We start from the raw sequence: 27,206 nt of genomic DNA, 5'->3' as shown, positions 1-27,206 counted from the left end.
CCATCCATCTTTCCATCCCTTTCCCCCTTGCTCAGCAAAGCCCTCGCACACTGCTTACAATAACCCACATGCGGGCTGGGGGGCAGAGGGAGCTGGCTCAGGAGCCACCCAGGGGCCAGGCGAAAGCTGTGGTACCTCCAGGGAATGGCCTGCCTGGCCCAGCCTGGCTGCTGGGTCTCCCTTGGCCTGAGCAGGCAATGGGGGAGGGGGCTGCTGAGGAGCTGGGGATGCGTGGGGACGGATGAAGCGAGTGAGGGGGAAATCCAAAGAAAATCCCCTCTTTGGTGCTGACTTGTAGCCAGCCCAGCCACCCACCTGCCTGAAACCAGCCTCCCACGGTCCCTCCCACTTTCACTTTCAGGGGCCATGCAGCTGCACCCCGGGGAGGTGTGGGGGGAGCTGGGGGTCCAGGATGTGTCTGGCAGACTCGGTCCCTGGGAGGATCCTGGAATCAGGGCCACCACAGGCTGAAAGTGCCAGGCTCTGGGCAATGCTGGGCAATGCCAGGCAGGCCTGGCCTGGGCCTGCTGAGGGCTGGGCACCATTGTTGGGCCCTGTGTGCTGGGTGGGGGGCACTGCACTCTGGGAAATGGGATGCAGAGGTGCAGACCCTGCCCTGCAGAGACATCCACGTCCCAGCCCAGCTCCTGGGGGCATCATACAGGTGGGGGGAGCTTCCGAGCCTTCCTGCACCCTGACCACTTCAGAGGCAGCTCGGGGGATGAAAGGCGCCCAGTGCTTCGTGTCACAAACCCCCTGAGGCCGCCAAGAGCCGAAATCAAACCCACCGCAGGCCCCGGCGTCGCCAGCTATTTATAGATGCTGCAGGGGAAATGATTCTAAGGAGGAACCGGCAGGAGGGGCAGGAGCCCCCAGCTCTCTGTGCCCGCCCAGGCCAGGCCCACAGCCTCCCACTTCCGCCTAGGGCAGCACCAAGTGCTACTGGGCCGCCCAGTTCAGCTGCCAGAGCCCACGGGGGTGGGAGCCCAGCACTGGACAAAGAGATTCCTCTGCAGAGCAAGAGGCCATGGACAGCATCTGGCCTCCCTTTTGCCCTGGCCTCCCCGCTGCACATGGTGCCAGCTAAGCCCCTCGCTGGCTACTGGGAGTCAGGCCTGGGCACTGTGCAGGCACCCCCCCCAACACGCCCTGGGTCCAGTGGGTAGCAAGGGGAAGTGCTTGCAGCTGGCAAGGCGGCACTCCTCCTCCCTCGCTTCCCCATTCCCTCGCTCTCTCTCCCCCTCCCCCAGTTTTCTCTAAGTCGGGCGGCTTCTCTGCAAGCACCGTGGGCTGGATTGGCGCCTGTTTATAGGAAAGAGTCTCTCCCCCATAGCCCCCCCAGGGCTTGCTGAGCCCGCAGCCCCTAGTGTTCTAGGAACCAGACACCAAACCACACAGCCCACCGGCGCCCCTCCCTTGCCCCAGTGCAGGCTGGCAGACACCAACCCCTTCCCCGGTTGGGGGTGCACGGTGCTATTTTTAGCCACTGGTCTATTTTGGGGTGTGGGGGCTGTGGCTGTGTCACACGGGGGCTCGGCCCATCCCCGTCGCTGCTGCCATGGGCCAGCCTGTCAGCCAGAGCCCCCGAACCGCCCATGTGCAGCTGGCACCCCCAGCTCAGCCCTGGTCTGGGCCGTGCCCCCTATCGCAGACCCTGGGGCAGTGGCATGGCTCAGCCCCAACGCTCCCAGCATGAGAGAGCTGGGAAGTTGCTTTGCAGGTGCCTCGGCCCCACTTGGCCCAGGGGCCCTGAGCAGGGCAGGGGCATCGACGGGCACTCACCTTCCGCCCCCCCCAGGACACAGCCCTCCCAGGGCGCTGGGCAGCACAGCAGGGATGAGGACGCCTGACGGCAGTGGGGCCAGCCTGAGGCCAGGGAGCCTCTGATCCCATCTCTGCCCAGCCGGGCAGCGTGGCAGGAAGGACCGGGCGGTCATTGCCGACAGCTGCGGGCGGCATTGGCTTCTTCTGGCCTGCAGAGGGCGCTGCTGGGCACCGACCGGGGAGAGGCGCCTCGGAGCCGGAGTGCAAAGGAGTCGGCATGGGCAGCACGTGTGTGTGCGCGCGCGCAGGGGTGTGTGTGCAGGGAGTATGTAAGTGTGTGTGTGTGTGTGTGTGTGTGCAGGGGGTATGTACGTATGTTTGTGTGTGTGTGTGTGTGTGCAGGGGTGTGTGTGTGTGTGCAGGGGGTATGTATGTATGTTTGTGTGTGTGTGTGTGTGTGCAGGGGTGTGTGTGTGTGCAGGGGGTATGTACGTGTGTGTGCGTGTGTGTGTACAGGGGGGTGTGTGTGCGCACGCGCAGGGGTGTGTGTGCAGGGAGTATGTACGTGTGTGTGTGTGTGTGCAGGGGTCTATGTGTGTGTGCAGGGGGGTATGTACGTGTGTGTGTGTGTGCAGGGGTGTGTGTGTGTGTGCAGGGGGTATGTACGTGTGTGTGCGTGTGTGTGTGTACAGGTGTGTGTGTGTGCGCACGCGCAGGGGTGTGTGTGCAGGGAGTATGTACGTGTGTGTGTGTGTGTGTGTGCAGGGGTCTATGTGTGTGTGCAGGGGGTATGTACGTGTGTGTGTCTGTGCAGGGGTGTGTGTGTGTGTGCAGGGGGTATGTACGTGTGTGTGCGTGTGTGCAGGGGGGTATGTACGTGTGTGTGTGTGTGCAGGGGTGTGTGTGTGTGTGCAGGGGGTATGTACGTATGTTTGTGTGTGTGTGTGCAGGGGTGTGTGTGTGTGTGCAGGGGGTATGTACGTATGTTTGTGTGTGTGTGTGTGTGTGTGTGCAGGGGTGTGTGTGTGTGCAGGGGGTATGTACGTGTGTGTGCGTGTGTGTGTACAGGGGTGTGTGTGTGTGCAGGGGGTATGTACGTATGTTTGTGTGTGTGTGTGTGTGCAGGGGTGTGTGTGTGTGTGCAGGGGGGTATGTACGTGTGTGTGTGTGTGCAGGGGTGTGTGTGTGTGTGCAGGGGTATGTACGTGTGTGTGCGTGTGTGTGTACAGGTGTGTGTGTGTGTGCAGGGGGTATGTACGTGTGTGTGTGTGTGCAGGGGTGTGTGTGTGCAGGGGGTATGTACGTGTGTGTGCGTGTGTTCGTACAGGGGTGCGTGTGTGTGTGCAGGGGTATGTATGTGTGTGTGTGTTCAGGGGTGTGTGTGTGTAGGGGTATGTACATGTACACGTGTGTGTGTGTGCAGGGGATATGTACGTGCATATGTGTGCAGGGGGTATGTGTGTGTGCATGTGTGTGCAGGGGTAATTGTGTGCGCATGTGTGCAGGGGTTATGTACGTGTGTATGTGCATGTGTGCAGGAGTGTGTGTGTGCATGCAGGTGTGTGCACGCAGGGGTGCGTGTGTGTGCACAGGGGTGTATGTACGTGTGTGCACACAGGAGTGCATGTGTGTGTGTGCACATGTGCAGGGATGGGGGGTGTAGAGGTGTATGTACCGGCATGTGAACAGCGGTGTGTGTTTGCGTGTGCAGGGATGTGTGTGCCCATGTGTGTGCATGCTAGCCTGTGAGGGGTGCATGGACATGCGTGTGACACATCTGGCTGGTCTGCCCAGTGAACCTGCTCTGGGGCCATGGGCTGTGATGTGGAGGTGCCCGGTGTTTGGGGTGGGGAGGTGCATATCAGAGCCATGGCAGGAAGGCCCCCACCCTTCAGCCATGATTCTAAGCTAAGGGAGACCATGTGCTCCCAGGCTGGGGTCCCTCCCTGCCTCACGCCCAGACCTAGCTGTGATGGAGCGATACCTCTAGCACCCAGCACTGGGGGGCTGGCCCTTCGCCAGCTGCCACAGTGATAATCGAGCTCCCCAGCTCCCCGGGCAGCGCTGCAGCTCCCCACCCACTGGGCACAGGAGGTGGGGCCGGCGCAGGGACAACACCTGGCAGCAGCGATTCGGTGGCACCGTTTATTGGAGTTATAAATAACAGCGATGGGCCGGGCATGTGGCTAGAAGAACACAGAACTCCTCACGCAGCACCAGTGCCGGCCCGTCCCAGCTCCAGCAGGGCCCCTCTGCCCTGCCAGGCTGGGCCTGGTGCTGTCTGCTGCATGCAGGACACCCTGCCAGTCAGGATAACTCCCCTGCCAGCCCCGGAGCCCTCTAACACGGGGGCTTTGGCTGCTGCTTGCCACCTGGCCCCTGCTCCATCCTCAGCCCTGCTGGCTCCTTCTGCCAGCTCTGATCTGCCCCAGCCTCTCCCCACCACTCTCTGTGCCTCCCTCTATGCACGGACCAGCCTCTGTGCCCCCACCCCAGAGCCCAAGCTCTGAGGCTTTCAGGATACCCCTGAGCCCAGGGGATTGGGGCCTGTTCAGAGCCTCCATGGCTAAGAATTCACCCTATGCTGAGTCCTGCCCCCACTGCTACCTCCCTCCTGCTTCACCTCCTCCCCCCTTTGCAGACGTGCTCAGCCACTCTCTACCTCGAACCCACACCCAGCCCAGCCCAGCCCAGCAGGCTCCCAGTGGGGGCTAAGACCCGCTCACCCCCTGGGCCAGTGCCCAGAATGGATCAGCTTGCCCAGCATGTGGCAAGTAGGAAGGAGGTCGGGCTGGCACATGGACCTGCTCCCCCGCACTTGGCAGGTGTTTTATCTACTTTTCTTTACAAAAACAAGATAATTTGAAATAAATGTGAGAACCGCCCAGTCCCCCGCTCCTGCCCCTTCCCCCCGCCAGGCGTGTCCGACACCACAGGGCAGGGAAGGGGCTGGGGGGAGGGCAGAGGGACGGGGTGGGGCTGGGGTAAGGGGAGATGGGCTGGGGAAGGGTCTGGGGGGAGGGTAGAGGGACAGGGGCTGGGGGTAAGGGGAGATGGGCTGGGGAAGGGTCTGGGGGGAGGGCAGAGGGACGGGGTGTGGCTGGGGTAAGGGGAGATGGGCTGGGGAAGGGTCTGGGGGGAGGGTAGAGGGACGGGGGCTGGGGGTAAGGGGAGATGGGCTGGGGAAGGGTCTGGGGGGAGGGCAGAGGGATGGGGGATGGGGGTAAGGGGAGATGGGCTGGGGGAGGGCAGAGAGACGGGGTGGGGCTGGGGTAAGGGGAGATGGGCTGAGGAAGGGTCTGGGGGGAGGGTAGAGGGACAGGGGTTGGGGGTAAGGGGAGATGGGGTGGGGAAGGGTCTGGGGGGAGGGTAGAGGGACGGGGGCTGGGGGTAAGGGGAGATGGGGTGGGGGAGGGTAGAGGGACGGGGGCTGGAGGTAAGGGGAGATGGGGTGGGGAAGGGTCTGGGGGGAGGGTAGAGGGACGGGGGCTGGGGGTAAGGGGAGATGGGCTGGGGAAGGGTCTGGGGGGAGGGTAGAGGGACGGGGGCTGGGGGTAAGGGGTGATGGGGTGAGGGACGGGATGGGGGAGGGCAGAGGGACAGGGTGGGGCTGGGGTAAGGGGAGATGGGGTGAGGGAGGGGATGGGGGAGGGCAGAGGTGTGGGATTTCCAGAGGGATGGGGGTGGGGGGCTGGAGATAAGGGGAAGAGGTGCGGGGGAGGAGGCTGGGAGGCAGGCCAGGGGAGAGGGGCAGACAGGGGCTGACCAGGGCCATAGCGCTTGGGCTGGGGATGGCTGGAGAGGCCCATAGGCCCAAGCTGCAGGCTCGTGATGGGGTCGGGGCGGAGGGAGGCTGCAATGGGGTTTCTAGGCAGAGAGGCCAGAAGCTGCAGGGCCAGAGCCTAGCATAGGCAGCAGGGCCAGGCCTCAGAGGCGGGGGCCCGAGGGACGCTCCCCCACTCCACTTGGCTGCAGGGCCCGTGGCCGCAGCGGGAGTAGCTGTGCTGGGCTGTGCCCCCGGCTCAGCGGGGCTTGGTGAGCAGGATCTCCAGCCAGCAGGGGCAGGCGGTGATGAACTGCCGGGAGTAGCAGGGGCCCCAGCCCTTGGCGAAGCTGATGCGGATGCTGTTGGGGTCGCAGGGCCCATCGCCTGGCCTCCGCCAGCTGGCCTGGCCACCCGCGCGCTCATAGTCAAAGACCTGCAGGGAGTAGCCGGGCAGCACCTTGCGCACGGGCAGGCCGCGGGCGCCAGGGGGCCCCAGCGTGGGAGAGCTGGCGAAGATGGGGTGCTCGCTGCGGTTGTAGGCCCACACCCCGTCCCGCTCCTGGCTCAGCAGCAGCCCACGGCCGATCTTGCTCCGGGCCCGGCGCACGGCCGCACTGCGCCTCTCAGCCTGCAGCTGGCCCAGGGAGAAGCCGTTCCCCTGCGGCAGCTCGCAGAAGATGTTGACGGAGGTTTCGTGCACGGCGTAGAGACGGCCCACCCGTGTCCGGTGCTCCCAATAGGCCAGCTTGCACCAGCAGCCGTCCCTGGTGGTGCTCCATGCCAGGCTGGGGTCTGCAGGGGTGAGAAGGGAACCCCTGAGCCCACGCACAGAGCAGCCCCCAGACACCCCCACCAAGCCCCCAGAGAATGAACAGACCACCCAGGGACCCTCCCCGGCGCTGGGATGCAGCCCCTCTGGGGTGGGACGTGGAGGGTGTTTATACAGGGACCCCTCCCCCAGCACTGGCTGTGAGGAGGGGAACATTAGGGCTAGTTAAACAGGGATCCCTTGCCTGGTGCTGAGAGGCAGCTGGCTCTGGGGTGGGGCACGGGGGCTGGTTATGCAGGGACCCCTCGCCTGGCACTGGCCATGGGTGAGCTGCAGGGCTCTGGATACAGCCACACAGAACCAGTTTAGCCCCGGCAGTGGCAGGGGGCTGGGTGCAAGCCGGCCTGAATGCCCCAGCTTGAAGTTCAGCCCAGCCAGCGGTGTGGGCAGGTGGGGAACGGGCCCTGGGCTGTGCAAGGGCCAGTTTCAGGCCCCATCTCTGCTGGTGAAGAGGAGCTGCCTCACTCTGCATCTCAGCGTGGCCGGCAGGGGCTCAGACCCACCACGCTGGCCCTCCTGGGGTTCTGGCTGCCTGATCCCACTGGCCCCAAGCAGATGGCCATGACCCCCTCAGTGCCCCAGGCTCGGCCCCCCAGGGTATCGTGGGGCAGCTGGGCTGGAGCAGGGCGTCCGACTCCATCGCGGAGCCGGACAATCACCGGGGGCGTGAGTCATGGTGGGGTGCTGGGAGCCGGCACGTAGGCCCAGGACGGCTCCAGCCACCGTCCCAGGGGACCGCCCGCCATGGCACGGCAAGTGTGGGGTGGGCCCGGCAGTGGGCGCCGGTCCCAAGGCCCTGGAGCCGTGGGAGGGAGCCGGTGGCCGGCAGCCAGGCCGGAGCGCGGCTTGTGCGTCAAGGCACATTGTGAGTGTCCCTGTGGGCAGCACTTCCTGCAGCGGGGAACGCGGACAGGCCAAAAATAACAGGCGCAGCCGGGGCTGGGGGCCGGCCGGAGCCACCCGCTCCCTGCAGACAGGAACCCCCTGGCCCTGGCTGCTCTAGGCAGCTTTTCCTCCCAGGCTCGGTGGGAGGGCCTGACTCAGGGGAGTGGGGGCTGGTTGTCACCCCCACCAACCCCTTCCCTGCAGCCCCAGAGGAGATGGGGGCAGCAGCAATGTCAGATCTGCTCTGGGAGCTCGGGCAGGGCTGGGGAGGGGACCCTGCTCTGCAAAGGGCTGAGCCAGCAGGTGAGGGCCCAGTGGACCCCAGGGGCCCCATGTTGGCAGCTCTTCAGGCTCCAAGGGCCAGGATGGCTCAGCGGGTGCCCTGCACCCCTGACTTATGGGGGAGGGGTGGCACCTGACCCACACGTGGTACTGCTGGCTCCTGAGTGGGGGGCTTCTCCTTGCTCCACCCAGGAGCCCTTCTTCCCCAGTGAGGCCCCCACTGCAGGAGGAAGGTGGCAGCAGGATACCCCCGATACCAGGGCTGCAGCCTCTGCAGCCTGGCAGCTCCAGTCCCCACCCAGCCCAGGGCTGGTCATCTGGAGTCTCCTGACGCTCCCCTCCTGGGCCTGGGGGTCAAATCCCCTGGGTGCCCCCCAGTCCCTGTGGGCATCCCTTGCGCCCCGGTCCCCACCGTACCTCGCCAGTCTCCATGGGCGTTGCAACCAGACTCCAGGTGGCTGGAGTTGGGGCGCTCTGACACCTCTGCCCAGGGGCAGCTGAAGGGGGAGATTTTGGAATAAGGGGGCGGTGGCGTCTCTGAAAGAGAACCAGACAAGAGCGGAAACCAGTGAGCAGCTGTCCCTGGGGCATCCCCCTCCCCACCCCACCCTGATGCCAGCCCTCCCCTTCCGGCGCAAAGCAGCCCCAAAAACAGCAGGGCAAGGGGGACCAAGTTCTGGGGATAGACAGACAGACAGAGGGGCTGTCTGGGAATAGATAGATAGATAGATGATGAGGGGGTGTAGACAGATAGAGGGGGCGGATGGGGATAGATAGATAGATAGAGGGGGTGTGTGGGGATAGATAGATAGAGGGGGTGTGTGGGGATAGATAGAGGGGGGGTGTGGGGATAGATAGATAGAGGGGTGTCTGGGGATAGATAGAGGGGGCGGATGGGGATAGATAGATAGAGGGGGTGTCTGGGGATAGATAGATAGAGGGGGTGTGTGGGGATAGATAGATAGAGGGGGTGTCTGGGGATAGATAGAGGGGGTGTCTGGGGATAGATAGATAGATAGAGGGGGTGTCTGGGGATAGATTGAGCAATCGAGTGGTGGGGGCAGGGGGGCAACCACCCTTCCCATGCTGACCCCCCACTCCGAGCGGTGCTGCTTGGCAGTGGGGGAGGTCTGCCGTGGGTAGGCCCCCAGCCCGGCCCCCCTGGCCCACTCACCGGGCATGGCGAGCCGGCTGAGGTGGTGGGGGTTGCAGCAGAGCGTGGCCCCCTCGCCGCAGCCCCCCCAGCCCCCAAAGCTCTGGCAGCAGCTGAGGCGTTTGAGCTCGTGGGGGTCCCGGAGGTCAGGCCAGCGATAGAGCCGACAGAGCAGCACCTGAGGGGGCAGGGCCTGCTTGGTGCCACGCTGCTCTGCCCGGGCCACCCAGACGCAGCCCGACTGCCCGGCTCCCCGGCTCTCCACCGCCTGCACCAGCAGCTCCAGCTCCTCGTCCTTCAGCTTCTTGAAGAGGGCGTGAGCGGCGGGTTTGAGGGCGCCGTGCCCATCCTCGGGGCCGGGCCCAGCACAGCGATACCTCCAGAGCCTCCGCACCAGGCTGGCCCGCCGTGAGCGGAACATGGGGTGCTGGGCCCACCTGCGGGGGGAGAGAGGGGTCATGTGCCGCTCCAGAGATCCCCCATGTCCCTGTCTGGCCAGGCCCAGGGCAAGCAGGTATCCCCTCCCCTACCCCCCAGCTTCAGGTATAGCAGGGATCCAGCCGGACACGGGGGTCCCCACCGGGGCTGGATCCGCTCCTTATTGCAGCCGGACCTCGGCGCAGCTCCCTCAAGGGGGAACCAGCCTGCTCCAGGCCTGCCTCCACTAGGCCAGGCTGGCTGGGGCTTTGCTGATCCAGTCTCTCCCAAAGCTGCCCTCAGGCCAGCTGGGCTGGGAGTCTGTATCCAAACACCTGGGGCCTGAGTGAGTGGGGCAGTGGCTGGCGGCACCGGAGGCCTGGCAGAGATTCTCCACCCCTGGCACCCACTGCTGGAGCAGGAATCAAACCCCTGATGATGCAGCAGGGCACCCTGTCCTGGCAGGGAGCGGTGGGGCTGCACCCAGCACCCCTTAGCAGCACCCACCAGGCAGCCACGTCCCCAGAGACCCTGGGAGTCAAAACGAGAATTCGATGGACAGGCCGGTGTTCACTCCTGACACACTCACTGCCACACACTGCCACACTGACTGACACTCATCTGCTGCTCCCTGTCTCACACACAGTCACTGACACCCGTACAAACACACAATGCAGCACACACAGTCACACCCATGCTGCTGCTCACTGACACACACACATACCCTGACACCTGTGCAGACACACTGTGCACACACATGCTGCCGCTCACACACACTGCTGCTCACTGACACACACACACACACACTGACACCTGTGCAGACACACTGTGCAGCACACACACAGTCTCACACATGCTGCCGCTCACTGTCGCGCACACGCTCATGGACACTTGTACAAATACACAATGCAGCACACACACAGTCACACACACGCTGCCACTCACTGACACACAGACAGTCATGGACACCTGTACAAACACACAATGCAGCACACACACAGTCACACACAAATACCCTGACACCTGTGCAGACACACTGTACAGCACACACAGTCACACATGCTGCTGCTCATTCACTCACACACACACACACACACACACTCTGACACCCGTGCAGCAGCTCCCCTAGGCCATGCCGAGTGTTGCTGGCCAGCTCCAGGGCCAGCACTGCCCAGGGCAGCACCCCCCTGCTCCCGTCTAGTGACTGGTGGGGCCAGCTCTGGACCTAGTGTTGCCCTGGGGCAGCACCCAGCTGCGTTATTGCTCTAGTGACAGGTGCACCCCCAGGGACGGGCCAGGCCCCCACTGTGACGGGGTCTCCTCCCCAGCCAGCTCACCCCCGCGACGGGATAACTCCAGCACTGGTAGTGCCTCCGCCTGCTAGCGCTGCGTCCGCACTCGGGGTGCGCTGGGGTCACTGGTGTGTGTAGCTAGGCCCTGCGAGTGTGAGGGGCAGAGCCCTAGCTGGGACTGGGGCCTGGTCCCCATGCTGACCCCTCCAGGAGAGAGCGACCCCCTCCCCCCGTGCCCACAGCAGACGCACCCCTCCCCAGGCAGGGACACCCAGGTAGCCAGACCTGCCCCCCTTCCCCACCTACCTTTTGGCTCTGATCTGAGGGACCCAGCCTGTGATGAGCAGCATTTATGGCCACATGGGGCGGGGGCTGGGGGGTTGGGTGGGGGCGGAGGAGAGAAATGGAGCCAAAGACAGGGCAGGGAGGAGGGACAAGGGCCTGGGCTGGGCTGCCTCCCATCGACACCCCAAGAGACACAGCCACTGACACACACACGTCCTGCCTGACACACATAGTGCCTGGCACACACACACACACGTCCTGACACACGTAGTGCCTGGCGCACACACACGTCCTGACACACGCACTGTGCCTGGCGCGCGCGCACAGACACACACACACACACATCCTGACACACAGACGTCCTGACACACACAGTGCCTGGCGCGCGCGCGCACACACACACACCCTGACACACGTACCATCCCTGGCACACACACACACACCCTGACACACATACCATGCCTGGCACACACACACACACACTGACACATGTAGTGCCTGGCACACACACACATCCTGACACACATGCCACCCAGCGTTCACACACACACACACACACACACACACACACACACACATTACTGTGCCTGGCGTGCGCGCGCGCGCACACACACACACACGGCAGTTGGCACATAAACATGCATCCTGACACACGTGGCACCCAGCATGCACACACACACACACACCCCCTGACACATGTACTGCCTGGGGCACGCACGTGCCCTAACGTATGTGAACATGCAGTCGCACACAGCACAATGCTCAAACACTCCTGCAACCCCTGTGCCATACACAGTCACACTGACACGCACACAGAGCACATGCTCACAAGCACGTGAGCACACAGTGACACACGTATGCCAGGTGCCAGGCAAGGCAGCTGGGGGCCGTGGCTCATTCCAAAGCCCCCCCGTTGGCAGAGCTGGGTGGCACAGCAAGAGGCCAAGCAGGGAGGGGATGGTGCCCGTGGGGCAGGTGGCTCACTCACTGTGGGGCAGCAGGCGGGCGCAGTGCCTGACGCTGGGGCTCTCCGGGAGGCTGGGACACTTCTGCCTGGTGCACTCAGCGGCCAGGACTTTTTCCTGCAGGCGGCTCCCCTCCCACGGCCCTCCCAACTGGGGGAATCAATTGATTAGAGGCCGCCCAGACGGCTTGGCTGGGCTGCAGGGAGGGAAGCTGAGCTCAGTGGAAACAATGCACCGGGGAACCCCAGGCTGGGGGGGAGGGGGAGCCTGGGGGGCAGAGCCCCAGGCAGGCGGGTCTGAGGGGGACCCAGGGGGCCAGAACCTGGGTGGGCGGATGGGAGCTGAGGGGGACCTGGGCAGGGGGGAGCATGGGATGAGGGGGAGCCGCAGGTGAGCAAATCCCTGGGTCCGGGGGGTGCGAGCTGAGGGGGAGCCTCAGAGGGGCCCAGCCCTGGGCAGGGGCGAGCTCTGAGAGGGGAACAAGGCCCGAATCGCGGTGCCTGGAGCAGCTCCTGCCCCCAGAGACAGCTAGACGGATGGCAGCAAAGTGCTGCAAAGGGCCAGGAGCTGGGCAGGCACCAGGACCCTCACCACAACCTGGGCAGCGTGTGAACAGGCACCAGCTCACCCCGGGGCTCACAGCACCCCTCCCCCGTTCACACTGAGACCCTCATCTTTGGTTTGATTCACGGCATTCATTGGGCAGAGGGGCCAGCAGGATGGGGGCTCACACCCCAATGGGGGTCACATGCTGCCTTGGGGTCGGCCCAAGCCAGAGTCTGCCCTGCCCAGTGGGGGAGGCTCTGTGTTGTGGGGCAGGCAGACTCTGCAGTGCTGGGGGTGCTCTGTAGCGTGGGGCCATCTTGGTGTCTCCTCTGGGTCGGCTGGTTTTGCTGTCACATCCCTGCCAGTTCTGGTTCTCGGGTCCCCCATGGTTCGGGGGAGCAGGGCCCTCGCAGAGCACTGGGGTGAGACGGGTTCCAGGCGTCCAATCCCACCTTGTCTGGGCTCCCACACAGCCACACAAATGCACCGAGGCTACAGGCCTGAGAAGCCAACCCCATGCCCATCAACCCGCTCCACCAGCCCCACTGCTACCCCTATACCACCTCCGCCAGCCCCACTGCAACCCCCATATCACCTCTGCCAGGCCCCTCTCTGCTCTCCCCGCCTAGCCAAACCCCATCCCACCAGCCCTGTGCCCAGACCGAGCAGCCCTGAGGCCCGGCTGGCTCAGGCTGTGGGGAGGGGGCTCCCCGAGGCTGGTGCTGGGGGGGTGCCCCTTTAAGAGGGTGGGAGCAGATCCCATGGAAAGGCGGTTAATGTAAACGGGCCCTTATCCCACTCTCAGCCAAGCTTCCTGCTCCCGACTTCCCACTGAGATAAGGCAGGCTGCGCTGGCGCCAGCCACTCAACTCTGCTCCGGGCCCAGGCCCTGCGGAGCCTCCGCACAGCAGGTCCCCGCCGATGCCGGGACAGTGCCAGGGGCAGCCCTTCTCCCGGGGCGGGCGGCATCTCTGGGGACACACAGGCCCCACCCCCAGCCTTCACCCTGGGCTGCCCCCCAGTCGGCTGCATGGCCCAGGCTGGCAGAGGGAGGCCGTGGCTGGGATGCCCCGGGCCAGGGCGGCCCTGCAGGGCCTGGCGCACGCCAAGCTGCGGGTCAGTGGCCAGTCGGGCTGTGACCTTTGCCGGAGCTCCAGCCAGTCTGGCCCCTTGGGTGCATTCCCGCCTCTGTAGCTTCCCCCGGCTCTTGGCAGAGCCGCGGACGGGATCTTTGGGGGGCAGGCGACAGGAAACGGCCTGGAGTGGAGACAGGCCGAGAAAGCAGCTCTCTAAACAAGGAACTGAGTCACAGCCAGATAAACTGAGGGGAGGGGAGGACTGGCAGCAGGGGCTAGTGGTGAGAGCAGTGGGGGCTGGGAGCCAAGACTCCTGGGTTCTGTACCTGTGTCTGGGAAGAACATAGGGGCTAGCAGTTATAGCAGGGGTAGATTGGAAACCAGGACTCCTGGGACCCTCAGACAAAGGTGCTACAGCACAGCTGTGCCCGAGCCCTCCCAGGGGCCCCTGTGCTGCGGGAGGCAGTGGGGGGTTCCGATGCCAGTGCCTCTCATGCCCTTGTGCTCAGTTGTGGAACCCCTGGGCTGGCACAAGAACCCCAGCACCCTGGCCGCAGACCATCTGCTCCCAGGGAGCCTTGCACCAGAGCTGGGCTTCTTCTGCACTTCCTACCCCAACCACTGGGCAGCACTGCCTGGTGCTCATCCCCTGCTCAGCCCCAGGGCGCCATGGCAGAGGGGTGACAGACACTCCCTCAGGGGGTTGAGCCAGGTCCTGGCCCAGGGCATCTGGCCCCTTGTGAGCTGTGCAGAACCCCCATCCCAGGTCTCCTTGCCCATGCCAGCTTCACTCTGAGCAGCGTCCCAGTGTGCTGGGCGAGGGACGCCTGCCTGCCCAAGTTGGGGCTGGTTGGGGGCGGGGGCGGGGCCCATGCTGATAATGTCCCAAACACAGGAAGGAAAAGTTGGATAAACAGCAGGAGCTTTGCAGGAAACTCGGCCCAGAGACTTGGCGGCTGTGGGCCCTGCCCTCCACCCCCTACAGCCCCACCAGCTCCCAGGCCTGGCCAGGGCAGATGTTTGGAAGGTTCATTGGGTCTAGTGTCAGGGCAGCTGAAGCAGGCGGATGGAGCCACCTGGGGCCCAGCTGCGCCTGGTGAGCACAGCCTGTCAGAGGCATCCCCAGCCCACACACAGTCAGCACTCGGAGCGGTCACAGATTGCCCAGGTTTATTGGGGAGCGCTGGGCCAGGGGCCAGGCACCCACCGTCGAGTCCCATTCCTGTCCCGTCAGGGCTGGAGAGCCGAGATTCCAACTAGAGGGGAGAAAACAAAGCCAGTAGCCATGGGCCAGACGCAGCCTGGAGCCCACAGACTTGAGGGGAAGATCCCGTCCCACCCTGGTGAGACAGCACCTCCCACTGCCTTGGGGACCCTGCTGAGCAGAGGACAGAGCCCATCCCCCAGCCTGGAGTCCAGGTGCAACCTCTCTCACTGGGCCCCACAGCCCAGGGGGCTGAGCCAAGCCCCCTCCTCCTGGCTGCACCTGGGAGCCCACTCAGGCCCATGTGGCATTGTGGGAAAAAGGCACTCAGGCCAGGTCAGGTGCCAGGCCCTGCTGGCGGAGGTGGAGCCAGGCTGGCACATGCTGGTATTTGGGAAGGAAGGAAGGTGCCCTTGGAGCCCCATGCTGATGGCTCTGAACTGCGTGGCCCTGGGGTGGCTGTGCCAGCCTGACCGGTTCACCTGTTGGCCGTCACTAGCCGCAGACAAGGGCGCTGGGGGAGACACTTGTGGATTTGCCTGCTGGGGGTAGAGATGCCCCGGCCTGGCTGGTGGCACCCGCTGGATCCTGGCCCCCCTCTCTGACCAGCGCTGGGCTGGCTAGGCAGGGGGCAGTGCCAAGGCTGGAGGACATTTGTACCCACCTCCTACAGGCTCAGGGCGTCCCAAAGGGTCCCTCTGGTGGGAGCTCCGTCCGTTCCAGGCCACGCAGCAGCAGGGGGTCAGGCGACCAGAGAGCGCAGCCAGTGGGTCCAGCCCTGCGGAGGGGTAGGAGGGCCGGGAGGACAAGCACACTGCAGCACAGCACACGATGGGGTGGGGGGCTAGTCCAGAAGTTCCTTGATGCACCAGCAGCACAGCAGGACGTAAGCGCACTCCCGCAGGACGTCCAGCAGCCAGTAGCTGAGATTCAGCCCCACAGGGCCCTTGGGGAGGGGCCCCGGCAGCACCATGCCCCGCACCACCCGTCGCAGGGGGTAGCGGGTCAGGGCCCTGGGCTGCCAGGCCAGGCGTCTGCCCAGGAGATGCATCGTGCGGGGATGAGCCAGGACTGGGCCTTGCTGCTGCCTGACCCAGTCCAGTCCCTTGTGCAAAGGCTAGAAACTGCTGGATTCTTTGCAGCTCAAAGGGCTGCGTGACTATGGCCCCGGGCAGGGTGGGGGAGGGGCTGCCGCCTGCGCCAGGCCTGGGCATTCTGCTGCCTGAGCAGATCTGCTCGCTCCCGCCCCCGGGGGGGCCTGGCCTCCAACCAGACTGAACCTGTTGTGCAAGGGGGGGGTCCCCTAGGGAGGCTTCCCCCCTTTTCCAGGGCACTGGGACCCTGGGCCAGGCGCTCACCCAGGGAGAGTGCGGATGGGAGACATGGTGCCAGGGGCAGAGGCTGCCAGAGACCGAGAAGCACTGGCAGGGCTCTAGCTGTGGCCAGTGGTCCCAGGGAGGGGTCAGATTCCCTGCACATCCCATCTCCCAGAGTCCTCTGCCCTCCTCAGGCCGGACTGCCATGGACCCACATAACGAACTGGGACCATTCTTAATGTGGGCTGTGAATACTGGGGGGGGGAGGTGTTGGCCTGGGAGGACGGTCTGCATTGGGGGATGGGAGACTGGCTGGAGGGAGGGGACCTGCGCAGGTAACGTGAGAACCCAGGAAGGGGATAGAGGCCAGGTGACACCTCTGCCCAGGGAAGCTGAACAAAGGCTGGGGGAGGAGAAGCTGGGGGGAGAAAGGGGGTTTTTCAGGAGTGGTTGGGGAATGGAAGGGAGCCCAGATGAGGCTCTGACCCCCCCAATGGGGCTGTGGTGCCCCTGGGACCCCAAGATGGACCTAATTGGGGGGAATCCTGTTGTCTGAACCTGCAAGACCTGTCTGGGACTGTGCTCCTGGCATCGAAATAAACCTTCTGCGTTACTGGCTGGCTGAGAGTCCTGGTGAATCGCAGGAAGCCGGGGGTGCAGGGCCTTGTGTCCCCCCACACTCCATGACAACCCACTGACCCATACCGTGGGGGCAACGCTCTGAGCCCACAGGGAGCCGGCACGGGCAGGAGACACAGACAGGAGGCTGAGCGCAGCAGGTTTATTCATAGGGCCCCTGGGCCCTTCGTCCGCATGCCCCAGTCAGCAGTGCCCAGTGGGCGGAGGTGCACCCCACGCCCTGCTCCAGGTGTCTGGCAGGCAGGGCCCAAGGCCGAGGAGGTGGCAGAGCTGCGGGTAGGTGTCCCGACAACAGTGCCCGGGGAAGCAGCATGCGCTCAGCCCAGTTCGCTGCCAAGCGGAGGGCCCGCCTGGCAGGGCCTCACTGGCGCGAGGTGCGCTCCTCCTCCTCGTTCTCCAGCAGGTAGGCCGGCCGGTAGCTCTCCTGGCCCAGCACATTCGTGTAGCGCAGCGCCGGGTTCTTCTGCGTGTTGCTCATGCTGCCTAGGGAAGTGTAGCTGCAACAGGGGGAGGGGGGCTGTGAGCAGGACGGGGGCACGAGGGGTCCTAGACGCCAGGCGTTGCCCAACGCCTCCTTCTGTGCTAAAAAGCCCCTGCACAATCCTGGACGGGGGCGAGTCTGGCCAGGCATCTGACCTCATGCACCGCGCCCTCCCATCCTGCCACCTCCTCAGCTCCCCTCCCACTGCCCAGCCCTCACTCCACCCCCCAAGACCCTGGACCCCCAGCTGCCCACCCCCTGGCCATGGAGCCCAGCCCAGCTGGTCCTTCTAGACAAGGGCTTGGGGAGAAGTGACAGGGTTGGCGGAGGGGAGGCACAGTACTCCCAGAGCCGGCTCTTACCCCTTGTCATACAGGATGCAGTACGGGACGAAGAGCGTACGCAGGAACTGCCAGATGTCCTGGTACTTCCAGTCCTAGAGGCAGAACAGAGGTCATTGCAGCAGTCTTCCCGAGCCCTCGGCTCCTCCTCCCCTTGTTTGAGGCCAGCTGGCTGTGAGGCTCAGCCGGTCCCGCTCCAAGCCAGTGGCATCCCTTCCCCAAAGGCACCGGGACTGTCACTGTCCCCCCAACGCCTTCCCTCTGGGACACACCGACCATGCCCTCAGCATGGCCAGCTGGAGTCGGGGGCGAAACAACAAGGCACTGCAAAGTTGGGTGGGGAGCCACGGGGCCCGGACATGGCACACAGCAGGGCAGGGAGCCACAGGGCCTGGACCCAGACACATGGAGGGGTGGGGAGCCATGGGGAGCAGACACGGGCACACGGCAGGGCGGGGAGCTGTGGGGTGCGGACGCAGTCACACCGCAGGGCGGGGAGCCGTGGGGCACGGACCTGGGCACACAGTAGGGCAGGGAGCCGCGGGGCCCGGACATGGCACACAGCAGGGCAGGGAGCCACAAGGCCTGGACCCAGACACATGGAGGGGTGGGGAGCCGCGGGGCGCGGACCCGGGCACACGGCAGGGCGGGGAGCCGCGGGGCGCGGACCCGGGCACACGGTACGGCAGGGAGCCGCGGGGCGCGGACCCGGGCACACGGTACGGCAGGGAGCTGTGGGGCGTGGCTGTGGGCACAAAGCAGGACAGGGAGCCTCAGGGCGCGGACCCGGGCACACGGCAGGGCGGGGAGCCACAGGGTGCGGACCCGGGCACACGGCAAGGCGGGGAGCCACAGGGCGCGGACCCGGGCACACAGCAAGGCGGGGAGCTGTGGGGCGTGGCCGTGGGCACAGAGCAGGACGGGGAGCTGTGGGGCGTGGCCGCGGGCACACGACAGGCCGGGGAGCTGCGGGGCATGGACCCGGGCACACAGCAGGGCAGGGAGCTGTGGGGCGCGTCTGTGGGCACACAGCAGGACAGGGAGCTGTGGGGCGCAGATGCAGGCACATGGTAGGGCAGGGAGCCATGGGGCGCAGATGCAAGCACATGGTAGGGCAGGGAGCCATGGGGCGCGGACACAGGCATGTGGCAGGGCGGGGAGCCGTGGGGCGCAGACCCAGACACATGGCAGGGCAGGGAGTTGTGGGGCATGGCCGTGGGCACACAGCAGGACAGGGAGCTGTGGGGCGTGTCTGTGGGCACACAGCAGGACAGGGAGCAACGGGGCGCAGACCCGGGCACATCGTAGCTTTAACTCCTAGCCCAGGTTTTTTGGGGCTTGTCTGAAAGGTCCGTCCGGAGAACTAGCTTGGGACTGGATAGCTGCTGGGAAGGGCCTGAGACAACCCACAGGGGTTAGAGTCTGAGGGGTGTGGAGGCGGTGCTGCTCAGGGGAGGCAGGAGGGATGCCATGGGGAGGGGAGAGGTGGGGTAGGAGGAAGTGCCGGACAGGAAAAGGGAGACTAAGGTCTCATCCCTTAGACAGGATTCCCAGGCCCCCTGCTCTAACTCAGTAGAGCCAACTGCCCTCCCAGAGCTAGGAGAGAACCCAGGAGTCCTGGCTCCCTGCCCTGTATTCCAACTGCACTTCTCTGCCCCACTAGTAGCAGCCCTAGCGCCATGACGCACCAGCAGGGGGTTCACCCGCATGTACTCGGGCCAGCCGGGGTCGGTCATACACATGGGCGTCAGAGTGCAGGAGTAGGGATCGGTCCTCCTCGTCCCCATCAGCACGGCCTGCAGCTGGGGGTTCTGGGCCTTCAGGTCTGCTAGTGCTTGCTGGATGTGCCCCTGCACTGCGCACAGGCAGAGGTCGTACCTGGCACGCAGAAACAGCAGCAAGGGACACAACATTCAAGTGTGGGAAAGCCCCGTGGGGAAGTCAAGGCCCCCACCCCAGGGAATTGGTTGGTTCATAAGAATGTATGAACGGCCACACTGGGTCTGACCAATGGGCCCTCAAGCTCAGTGTTGTGTCTTTTGACAGTGGCTCGTGCCTGACACTTTGCAGGGAATGAACAGAACAGGGCAAGTACCCAGTGATCCGTCCCCTGCTGTCTCCAGTCCCAGCTTCTGGCAGTCAGAGGTTTAGGGACACCCAGGGCATGGGGGATTCCCAACACTGCACACTGAGGACTACCCACAATGACTCCAAGATCTCTCTCGAGTGGTAACAGCTAATTTAGACCCCGTTATTGTGTATGTAGAGTTGGGATTATGTTTTCCAACGTGCATCACTTTGCATTTATCAACATGGAATTTCATCTGCCATTTTGTTACTATGTCACCCAGTTGTGCAATCCCTTTGTAACTTGTTTGACTTAACGAGCTCCAGTAATTTAGTATCATCTGCAAACTTGGTTACCTCACCGCTAACCCTCTTTTGCCAGATCATTTAAGAGTATGTTGACTAGCACTGGTCTCAGTACAGATCCCTGCAATTTACCTCTGTCCACTGTGAAAACTGACCATTTATTCCTACCCTTTGTTTCCTATCTTGTAACCAGTTACTGATCAGACCTTCTCTCCTATCCCCTGACTCTCTGCTTTGCTTAAGAGCCTTTGGCGAGGGACCTTGTGAAAGACTTTCTGAAAGTCCAAGTTCATTATATCGACTAGATCACCCTTGGCCATGTGTTTGTTGACCCCTCAAAGAATTCGAATAGTGCTGAGGCACGATTCGCCTTCCCAAAAGCCGTGTTGACTCTTCCCCAACTCTGCTTCTGATCATTCTGCTCTCTACTGTTGTTTCAACCAACCTGCCTGGTACTGAAGTTAGGCTCACCAGCCTGTAAGTGCCAGGGCTGCCTCTGAAGCCCATCCTGCCTGGGCTGTTCCACTGCAGGGATGTGGGGAGCTACTTGGAAATACAGCCTCCCCTTACCTCTGGGTGGTGGCCTGAATGAACTGCTCCATCTCGGGGAAGGGGGACACAATGCGAATATAGAGCACCTGCAGCTTCTCCTCCCGCTGTGGGAATCGCCTGGAGAGAGAGACATCCGTCACCATGACTCACCATCCCCAGCCGTCTGCCTGACCTGCACAGGGCCACGCAGCGAGTCAGTGACAGAGCTGGGACCAGAACCCAGGAGTCCGGGAAATTATACACCCATCAGACCAACTTCAGTCCCTGGAACATGCTATTAAACTATCAACTTGTGAGAACCCAGAAGAGATCAGGGCGACAAGGAACAGCCAGCATGGATCTGTCACGAACAAGTCATGCCAAGCCAGCCCAATTTCCCTCTCTGACTGGGATGGGGGAAGCAGGTCATGTGAGAGATCTTGAGTTTAGTGAGGCTTTGACACAGTCCCACATGACGTTCTCACAGGCAAGCCAGGGTCTAGACAGAACGACTATACAGTGGGTGCACAACTGGCTCAAAGGCCGTCTTCAGACAGTAGTCAGTGACTCTGTCAGAGCAGGAGGGCGTCTCTAGTGGGGTCCTGCAGGAGTCGGGCCTGGCTCTGGTACTGCTCAGTATTTTCATTGCTGACTGGGATAACGGAGCAGAGCACATGCTTATCAAATATGTGGATGACACCAAGCTGGGAGGGGTTGCAAGCACTTGGGGGGATGGGATTAGAGTTCACAATGAGCTTGACAAAATTGGAGAATGAATCTGAAATCAACACGATGAAATTCAGAAAAGACAAGGGCAAAGCACGACAGTCAGGAAGGGAAAACCAAATGCACAGCTACAAACAGGCACTAGCCGGAGGGAGGGTCGCACGCCTGGATAGCGTCTGGGGCTTACAGCGGACCACAAACTGAATAGGAGTCAACAAAATGATGCAGCCGCAAAAAAAGTCCATTACTAGGGCACATTCCTGGGAGCGTCATGTGTAAGTGTCCCGCTCTGCTCGGCACTGCTGAGGCCCCAGCTGTCCTGTGTCCAGTTCTGGGTACTGCACTATGTGATGAAGTGGGGGATTTTCTTGTTTTTCCAGTGGGTTGCATGCAGAGGGAGGGGGACTCAGTGTCCCCGGGTGTTACTGATTTAACAGGTGAGGGGAGAGGGAGTTTGTTGGGACACAGGACCGGAGAGGGAACTTGGGACCCCAGCCGATGGCCTGGAGGATGGAGACCCCAGCGACTGGTGACCTGGCGACCCAGAGGCCCAGCTCAGGAGTCACAACCGGTTCTGGCCAGTGGGAGGACAATGGGCTGCAGGGAGAGGACACTGGTGACTTGACCAGTGGGTTCCAGCCAGAGGGACAAGAGGACAGAAGAGGGGAGAGAAGGCCCAGGCGACCCTGTTAACTTGGAGAGAAGACAATGGACAGAGGGGGCCTGGGGACGGTGATATCAGATTCCCCTCTGGGAAGCAGGTGGGCTGAGGCTGGAGAGAAGGAGCAGGCAGAGCCCACCTGGATGCAGGGGAGACTGAGATGTGCTGTGCTGAGGGAGGCCAGGCCTTTAAGGAAGATGGGGATAAACTGGAGGGCCCAGAGGAGAGCCCCAAAACTGACTGAAGGTTTAGAAAATCTCACCCGGGAGGAAAGGCTCAAAAATGGGGCACGTTCAGTCTCAAGAAAAGACGACTGAGGGGGGACCTGAGAACAGTCTGCAAATCTGTGGAGGCTGCTGAAAAGATGGGAATCAATTGTACTCCACCTCCACTGCAGGCAGGACAAGCAGCGATGGGCTGAATTGGCAGCAGGGGAGTTTCAGGAAAATCTTTCGGACTCAAAGACAAGTTACACTCTGGAGCAGGAGGCAGCGGACTCTCTGCCACTGCAGAAGTTTCAGAAAGTTGGACAAACCCTGGTCAGAGACGGTTTAGCTTGACTTGGCCCTGCCGCCGCGCAGGGGGCTGGATTTGATGACTTTGTGGGGTCCCCTCCTGCCCCACATTTCTATGACGCTCCCCAGTAGCCCCTACTCCCCTTCCAGAGCTGGGAATAGAACCCAGGAGTCCTGACTCCCACTCCCCTGCTCTAACTCCCTAGACCCCACGTCCTCCTTTGAGCGCCATGCCCAGGGAGGCCTGCTGGGGCTCTGACGCAGGGTAAGGGAAGCAGCGGGTACCTCTGCACGGCGGCGTGGAACAGGTGCAGCAGGGCCGTGCAGTCCTTGCCCCCGTTGAAACCCACACAGATCTGGGCCAGGCTGAACTGATCCAAGGCCTCTTCGATGGTCCGGAGCGCTGCTGCCACCTTCTGGCCCAGGGCGGAACCTGCCACAGAGGAGAGGAGTCAGCGAGGGGGGACTGGGCTTGGTGCAGGTCGGAGCCTCCCGCCCTCCTTTTCCCACCTGCTGCACAGAGTCTCGCTCAGGGACGAGGCAGGCGCAGCAGCCAGCAGGGTAGGTCCCAGCCTCTCAAAGCCTGGGGCTGCCCCATCTGGGAGGTTGCTGGTTACACTCCTGCGAGCACTCCCCTGCTCTCCATCACATTTGATACCCACCACCTGTGCCCTCCTCTCACCACAGGGCCCCGGAAGCCTGGCTTGGGGAGGGTGGGGGTTCTGAACAAGGTTAGCAAAACCATCCTTGAGATCCGTCCCTATCAGCCTCGGGCCTGGCCTGTGCAGCACAGCCGTGCTGGGAGGAAGGGGCCCAACCTGAAGGCCCACGTTGCGCTGACAGGTGCCCCTGCCCAGCTCTGTCGACTCTGTCAGCGTGGGGACATTTCACCAACGCAGCTCTGCTGGCACGAGCCCTCACAGACACATTTATACTGGCAGAATCGTGCCGGTGCGGCGAACCGGCACAATCTGTGCCACCTTAAGCAGAGTTCTGCCAATCCTGCCACACGGCTGCTCTCGCTAGACTGGCATTGACGAGGCCTGCCTGACCCCCCAAGGACATGGCGGCTCCAGAGCCCTTCTCCACCATCATTAGCAGCACATTACAGCTGTGTCTACAGGCCGCACCCATTGTGCCAGGCGCTGCATGGACACAAAGAGGGACAGTCCCTGTCCAAAGAGCTCACAGGCTGAACGGACAGGCTGCTTTTATCGACAGGGACCCAAAGAAAGGAGAGGCAGTGAGTGGCCTGTGTCACACCAAGCCAGTGGCAGAGCGGGGATTTTAACCCAGATCCCAGGCCAATGCTGTGGCCACACGGCCAGGCAGCTCCCTCTCCATGCCAGCCCAGCTCAGTCACAACCAGCAGTGACTCATGGCGACTGCTGGCCTGTGCACAATGGGTTGGGGACCAGTCTGGAGCCAGACAGGTGCTCACATCCGAACCCACTAGGGCTGGCAGCCTCCACAGAGGCCCAGGTCTGACTGAACCTCCCCTTCAAACTGTTCTCTGCAGGTCCGGGCTCAGGCAGGTGGGTGGGAAGCACCATGAGGGAGCCTGGTGCTTCAGTTGCTCCTATTATATGCAGCAGGATGAAGCCCCAGAGCCACACGCCCCTGTCGCTACTCCAGCCAAGCCATACCAGACTCTGCCAGGGCATAGACGTCCGTGGCTGCCCGCCCCACAGGGTCTGTCACCAGGGGCACGACCAGCGCAGGGGGCAGATTCTGCATCAGGAAGCTGTAAGCTTCCTCCAGGTGCTGCTCGGACTCCGAGTCCAGGGTCAGCCTCACACGGTAGTAGTTGTTGACCCAGTCAGGGTAGGAGCCCAGGTGCGTGTGGCGCCCAAAGCAGGCATTGGCCTGGTTGAGCATGGGTGCCAGGAGCGTCTCATTGGCGCTGACGTAGATCTCCCGGGAGTGGAAGTGGGTCTGCTCGTTGCGGAAGAGGTGGCCGAGCCCCTCCAGCGCCCGTTCCATCAGCACCGGGATGCCCGGGAAGATATAGACGTTGCGCACGCTGACAAGGGGGTATTTCATGGTATCGCCCGTCCTCTTGTCCGTGCCGTAGTTGAGCAGCGAGGACTCAGGGACGTGCGCCAGCTTCATCTCAGGGCAACGCATGTCCGTCTTGCCAAAGAACCTGTGCACCAGGGCGACCAGCTCTGGGTGGGGGCAAACCTGCTCCCCGAAGGCTTTGGCCACCGCCTCAAAGGTCACATCATCGTGGGTGGGGCCAATGCCCCCTGATGTCAGCACATAGGTGAACTTGGCTGCGAAGGAGGAGATCTCTGTGGCTATGGTATCGACGTCATCAGGGACCACGGAGATTCTGGCAACTTTCACCCCCAGTGACCGCAGCTTCCGGCACATGAAGAAGGAATTTGTGTCCTGGGTGAGTCCCTGGAGGCAAAAATATTGTGAGATAACCCCAGCCAGCAAAGCTGTGGCGCATCATCACTGGCCACATGCTGCAGAACTAGGAGATGCCTCGGGAGGTGGAGGGTGGGGGATCAGGCAGGCAGGGAGCCAGGAATTCTGGGTTCCATCCCTGTCTCTGGGAGAGAGAGGGGACTAGTGGTTATAGTGGTGGGGGGGCACTGGGAACCAGGACTTCTGGGTTCCATCCCTGTCTCTGGGAGAGAGAGGGGACTAGTGGTTATGGGGGGGGGGGGCCACTGGGAACCAGGACTCCTGGGTTCCATCCCTGTCTCTTGCAGGGAGAGGGAACTAGTGATTAATGCCTGGGACTTTTCAGACCCTCATGGGGAAGGTGCTGTCACTGAACATTTACTAGCCCGTGCACTTTGACCTCCCCACAATGGTCCCTCAGTAAAACTTGACTGGGACTCTAAGGTGAGTTTCACTAGCTTAGGGTTAAAGGGGGGCCCCTCCACCCTGCTGAGTAGGCCTGGGTCAACCCAAAGTGTGAGGCGCTACCAAGGTGAGCGTGGGTGATGCAATCTGGCCAAGCGTGGGGGAAGACAATGTTCACGGCCAGCCTGAGCAATTGTTGTCCCAGTCTCTGTTGATCTGGAGCCTGACCTCAAAGGGTGACGGGTGTGGCGCAGAGGACAGAGCAGCTGGGGAGTGCACAGTGCAGCGCCAGTATCGTACCTTCAGGATCTCATCTCCGATGATTATGATCCCAGCTGTGACAGCGTCGTGGCCATTCTGCGCAGGGAGGGTGCTGCTCTGCGCAGCCATGGCTTGGAAAGGCCTGCTCTCTTGTCCCACCCGCCCAATGCTCCTGCAGAGCCTGAGGACCCAGTGCATGGGCACCCACAGTCAGGTCTCCCAGCTCTAGAGATGACAACCAGGCATCTCCAGGACAACAGCACCTGCAACCAAACATCAGAGCGCTCACAAGGATGCTAAGGACGCATGAATATGAACGCCCAAGAGAGCACAGAAATGGCCTAAAGGAGAGCGACTGGGTATGAAAGCCGGAAACAAAGGGTCAGACAATGAGTGGGGGCACAGCTGGGAAAAAAACCCAGGAGTCCTGGTTCTCAGCCCCCAAGCACTAAATCCCACTATCCTCCAAAAGCCCAGGAGAGAACCCAGGAGTCCTGACTCCCAGCCCCCCAGCTCTAACCCTCCAGCCCCCACTCCTCTCCCAGAGCCGGGGAGAGAACCCAGGAGTCCTGGCTCCCAGCCCCCCTGCTCTAACCACCAGCCCCCACTCCTCTCCCAGAGCCGGGGAGAGAACCCAGGAGTCCTGGCTCCCAGCCCCCCTGCTCTAGCCACCAGCCCCCACTCCTCTCCCAGAGCCGGGGAGACAACCCAGGAGTCCTGGCTCCCAGCCCCCCCGAGCAAGGGAGAGAACCCAGGAGTCCTGGCTCCCAGCCCCCCAGTTCTAACCACCAGCCCCCACTCCCCTCCCAGAGCTGGGAGAGAACCCAGGAGTCCTGGCTCCCAGCCCCCCTGCTCTAACCACCAGCCCCCACTCCCCTCCCAGAGCCGGGGAGAGAACCCAGGCGCACGGCCACCCACACCAGCACCCGCTGGCAGCCCAGCGCCTCCAGTCCCGGCCCCGCCTCCCCAGCCCACAGCGAGTGAAGCTTCGCCTCCGCCGAGCCTCTCTCCTTTCATTGGATAGTCAGGATGCCAGTCAGTAGACAGGAAGACTGTGAATGCGTTGATTGGCCAGTCTTGAAACGAGAGAAAGTGACGTACTTCGGAGCCGGAAGACTCCTGCTCTTCTCAGGGCAGAGGCTGAACCATCGCAGCCCGTGGGGGGTTCCTCCCAGCAATGGAACGTGCTAGCAGCTGATTGGCCTGCATCTTCCCCGTGGGCGGAGCGCTGAGGTTCATTCGTGTTTCTCCGGCAGGGGGCGCTGGTGCAAAGGGCGTAGCACACTCTGCGCGTTGGCGGGCGCAGACCTGTGTGTCCCTGGCACCCTTCCCTGCCCGCCCCCCCCCGTGGTGATCTCCTGGCTCGCTGCAGGGACTGGGCTCGCTGGCCACCTGCCCCACCTCGGCTCCCTTCCCTGGGACCCCCCCCCCGGTGCTGGATCCAGGCTCGCTGCAGGGATTGGGCTCGCTGGCCACCTGCCCCACCTCGGCTCCCTTCCCTGGGACCCCCCCCCCCGGTGCTGGATCCAGGCTCGCTGGCCACCTGCCCCACCTCGACACCCTTCCCTGCCCCCCCCCCCCCCGGTGGTGATCTCCCGGCTCGCTGCAGGGACTGGGCTCGCTGCCCACCTGCCCCACCTCGACACCCTTCCCTGCCCCCCCCCCCCCCGGTGGTGATCTCCCGGCTCGCTGCAGGGACTGGGCTCGCTGCCCACCTGCCCCACCTCGGCTTCCTCCCCTGGGCCTCCCCGGTGCTGGATCCAGGCTCGCTGCCCACCTGCCCCACCTCGGCTCCCTTCCCTGGGCCCCCCCGGTGCTGGATCTAGGCTCGCAGCAGGGACTGGGCTCGCTGCCCACCTGCCCCACCTTGGCATCCTTCCCTGGGCCCCCCTGGTGCTGGACCCAGGCTCGGTGCCCACCTGTCCCACCTCAGCTCCCTTCCCTGGGACCCCCCCCCGGTGCTGGATCCAGGCTTGCTGCCCACCTGCCCCACAAGGCCCTACCTCGGCACCCTTCCCTGGGCCCCCCCAGTGGTGATCTCCTGGCACGCTGCAGAGATTAGGCTCGCTGCCCACCTG

General features: G+C 63.2%; 4 protein-coding genes across 7 annotated transcripts in view; all 4 read right to left on the bottom strand.

The window, feature by feature from the left end:
* The window catches only part of ZBTB7B (zinc finger and BTB domain containing 7B), a 36,767-nt gene extending 34,833 nt beyond the window's left edge, over window positions 1-1,934 (bottom strand). The window contains exon 1 of the mRNA XM_050930097.1: window positions 1,773-1,934. The gene's annotated coding sequence lies outside the window, so the exon portion shown is untranslated. The remainder of the gene's footprint in view (window positions 1-1,772) is intronic.
* A 3,460-nt stretch (window positions 1,935-5,394) lies between these two features.
* LOC127037916 (mothers against decapentaplegic homolog 6-like) lies at window positions 5,395-11,719 on the bottom strand. Of its 2 annotated transcripts, none has more exons than XM_050930109.1 (4): window positions 11,662-11,719; window positions 8,701-9,116; window positions 7,944-8,063; window positions 5,395-6,322 (listed from the first exon to the last, which is right to left on the bottom strand). In XM_050930109.1, exons 2-4 carry the CDS (start codon window positions 9,098-9,100, stop codon window positions 5,787-5,789), a joined length of 1,056 nt encoding a protein of 351 aa, XP_050786066.1. In that variant the 5' UTR covers window positions 9,101-9,116; window positions 11,662-11,719; the 3' UTR covers window positions 5,395-5,786. The 2 variants fall into 2 exon arrangements, with proteins under 2 accessions (XP_050786066.1, XP_050786067.1); XM_050930110.1 differs by lacking the exon at window positions 11,662-11,719 and adding an exon at window positions 9,604-9,643.
* Window positions 11,720-14,423: 2,704 nt separating this feature from the next.
* On the bottom strand, window positions 14,424-16,569 carry LOC127037909 (translation initiation factor IF-2-like). Its single transcript, XM_050930095.1, has 2 exons — window positions 15,129-16,569; window positions 14,424-14,516 (listed from the first exon to the last, which is right to left on the bottom strand). The coding sequence occupies exons 1-2, from the start codon at window positions 16,567-16,569 to the stop codon at window positions 14,491-14,493; spliced, it is 1,467 nt and encodes a 488-aa protein (XP_050786052.1). The 3' UTR covers window positions 14,424-14,490.
* On the bottom strand, window positions 16,548-26,076 carry FLAD1 (flavin adenine dinucleotide synthetase 1). Of its 3 annotated transcripts, XM_050930085.1 has the most exons (8): window positions 26,047-26,076; window positions 25,168-25,391; window positions 23,694-24,453; window positions 22,333-22,480; window positions 20,185-20,283; window positions 18,930-19,119; window positions 17,263-17,336; window positions 16,548-16,916 (listed from the first exon to the last, which is right to left on the bottom strand). In XM_050930085.1, exons 2-8 carry the CDS (start codon window positions 25,324-25,326, stop codon window positions 16,781-16,783), a joined length of 1,566 nt encoding a protein of 521 aa, XP_050786042.1. In that variant the 5' UTR covers window positions 25,327-25,391; window positions 26,047-26,076; the 3' UTR covers window positions 16,548-16,780. The 3 variants fall into 3 exon arrangements, with proteins under 3 accessions (XP_050786042.1, XP_050786041.1, XP_050786043.1); XM_050930084.1 differs by lacking the exon at window positions 26,047-26,076 and having other exon boundaries at window positions 25,168-25,787; XM_050930086.1 differs by lacking the exons at window positions 18,930-19,119; window positions 26,047-26,076 and having other exon boundaries at window positions 16,801-16,916; window positions 25,168-25,790.
* Window positions 26,077-27,206: the final 1,130 nt, after the last annotated feature.

This window comes from Gopherus flavomarginatus, chromosome 20, assembly GCF_025201925.1.
Source record: "Gopherus flavomarginatus isolate rGopFla2 chromosome 20, rGopFla2.mat.asm, whole genome shotgun sequence".
Taxonomy (NCBI): Eukaryota; Metazoa; Chordata; order Testudines; family Testudinidae; genus Gopherus; species Gopherus flavomarginatus.
This window is presented reverse-complemented; position numbering and strand designations above follow the sequence as displayed.

Coding starts and splice junctions, on each gene's coding strand:
- LOC127037909 (XM_050930095.1), bottom strand. CDS start 16,569: ATGAATAAACCTGCTGCGCTCAGCCTCCTGTCTGTGTCTCCTGCCCGT. Junction 14,517..15,128: donor ACGCCCTGAGCCTGTAGGAG/GTGGGTACAAAT, acceptor TCTCCCCTCTAG/TTGGAATCTCGGCTCTCCAG.
- LOC127037916 (XM_050930109.1), bottom strand. CDS start 9,100: ATGTTCCGCTCACGGCGGGCCAGCCTGGTGCGGAGGCTCTGGAGGTAT. Junction 8,064..8,700: donor CAGCCGGCTCGCCATGCCCG/GTGAGTGGGCCA, acceptor GTTCTCTTTCAG/AGACGCCACCGCCCCCTTAT. Junction 6,323..7,943: donor CGCCCATGGAGACTGGCGAG/GTACGGTGGGGA, acceptor TCACCCCTGCAG/ACCCCAGCCTGGCATGGAGC.
- FLAD1 (XM_050930085.1), bottom strand. CDS start 25,326: ATGCACTGGGTCCTCAGGCTCTGCAGGAGCATTGGGCGGGTGGGACAA. Junction 22,481..23,693: donor CTATGCCCTGGCAGAGTCTG/GTATGGCTTGGC, acceptor CCTCTGTGGCAG/GTTCCGCCCTGGGCCAGAAG. Junction 16,917..17,262: donor TGCATCCTGTATGACAAGGG/GTAAGAGCCGGC, acceptor CCCCTGTTGCAG/CTACACTTCCCTAGGCAGCA.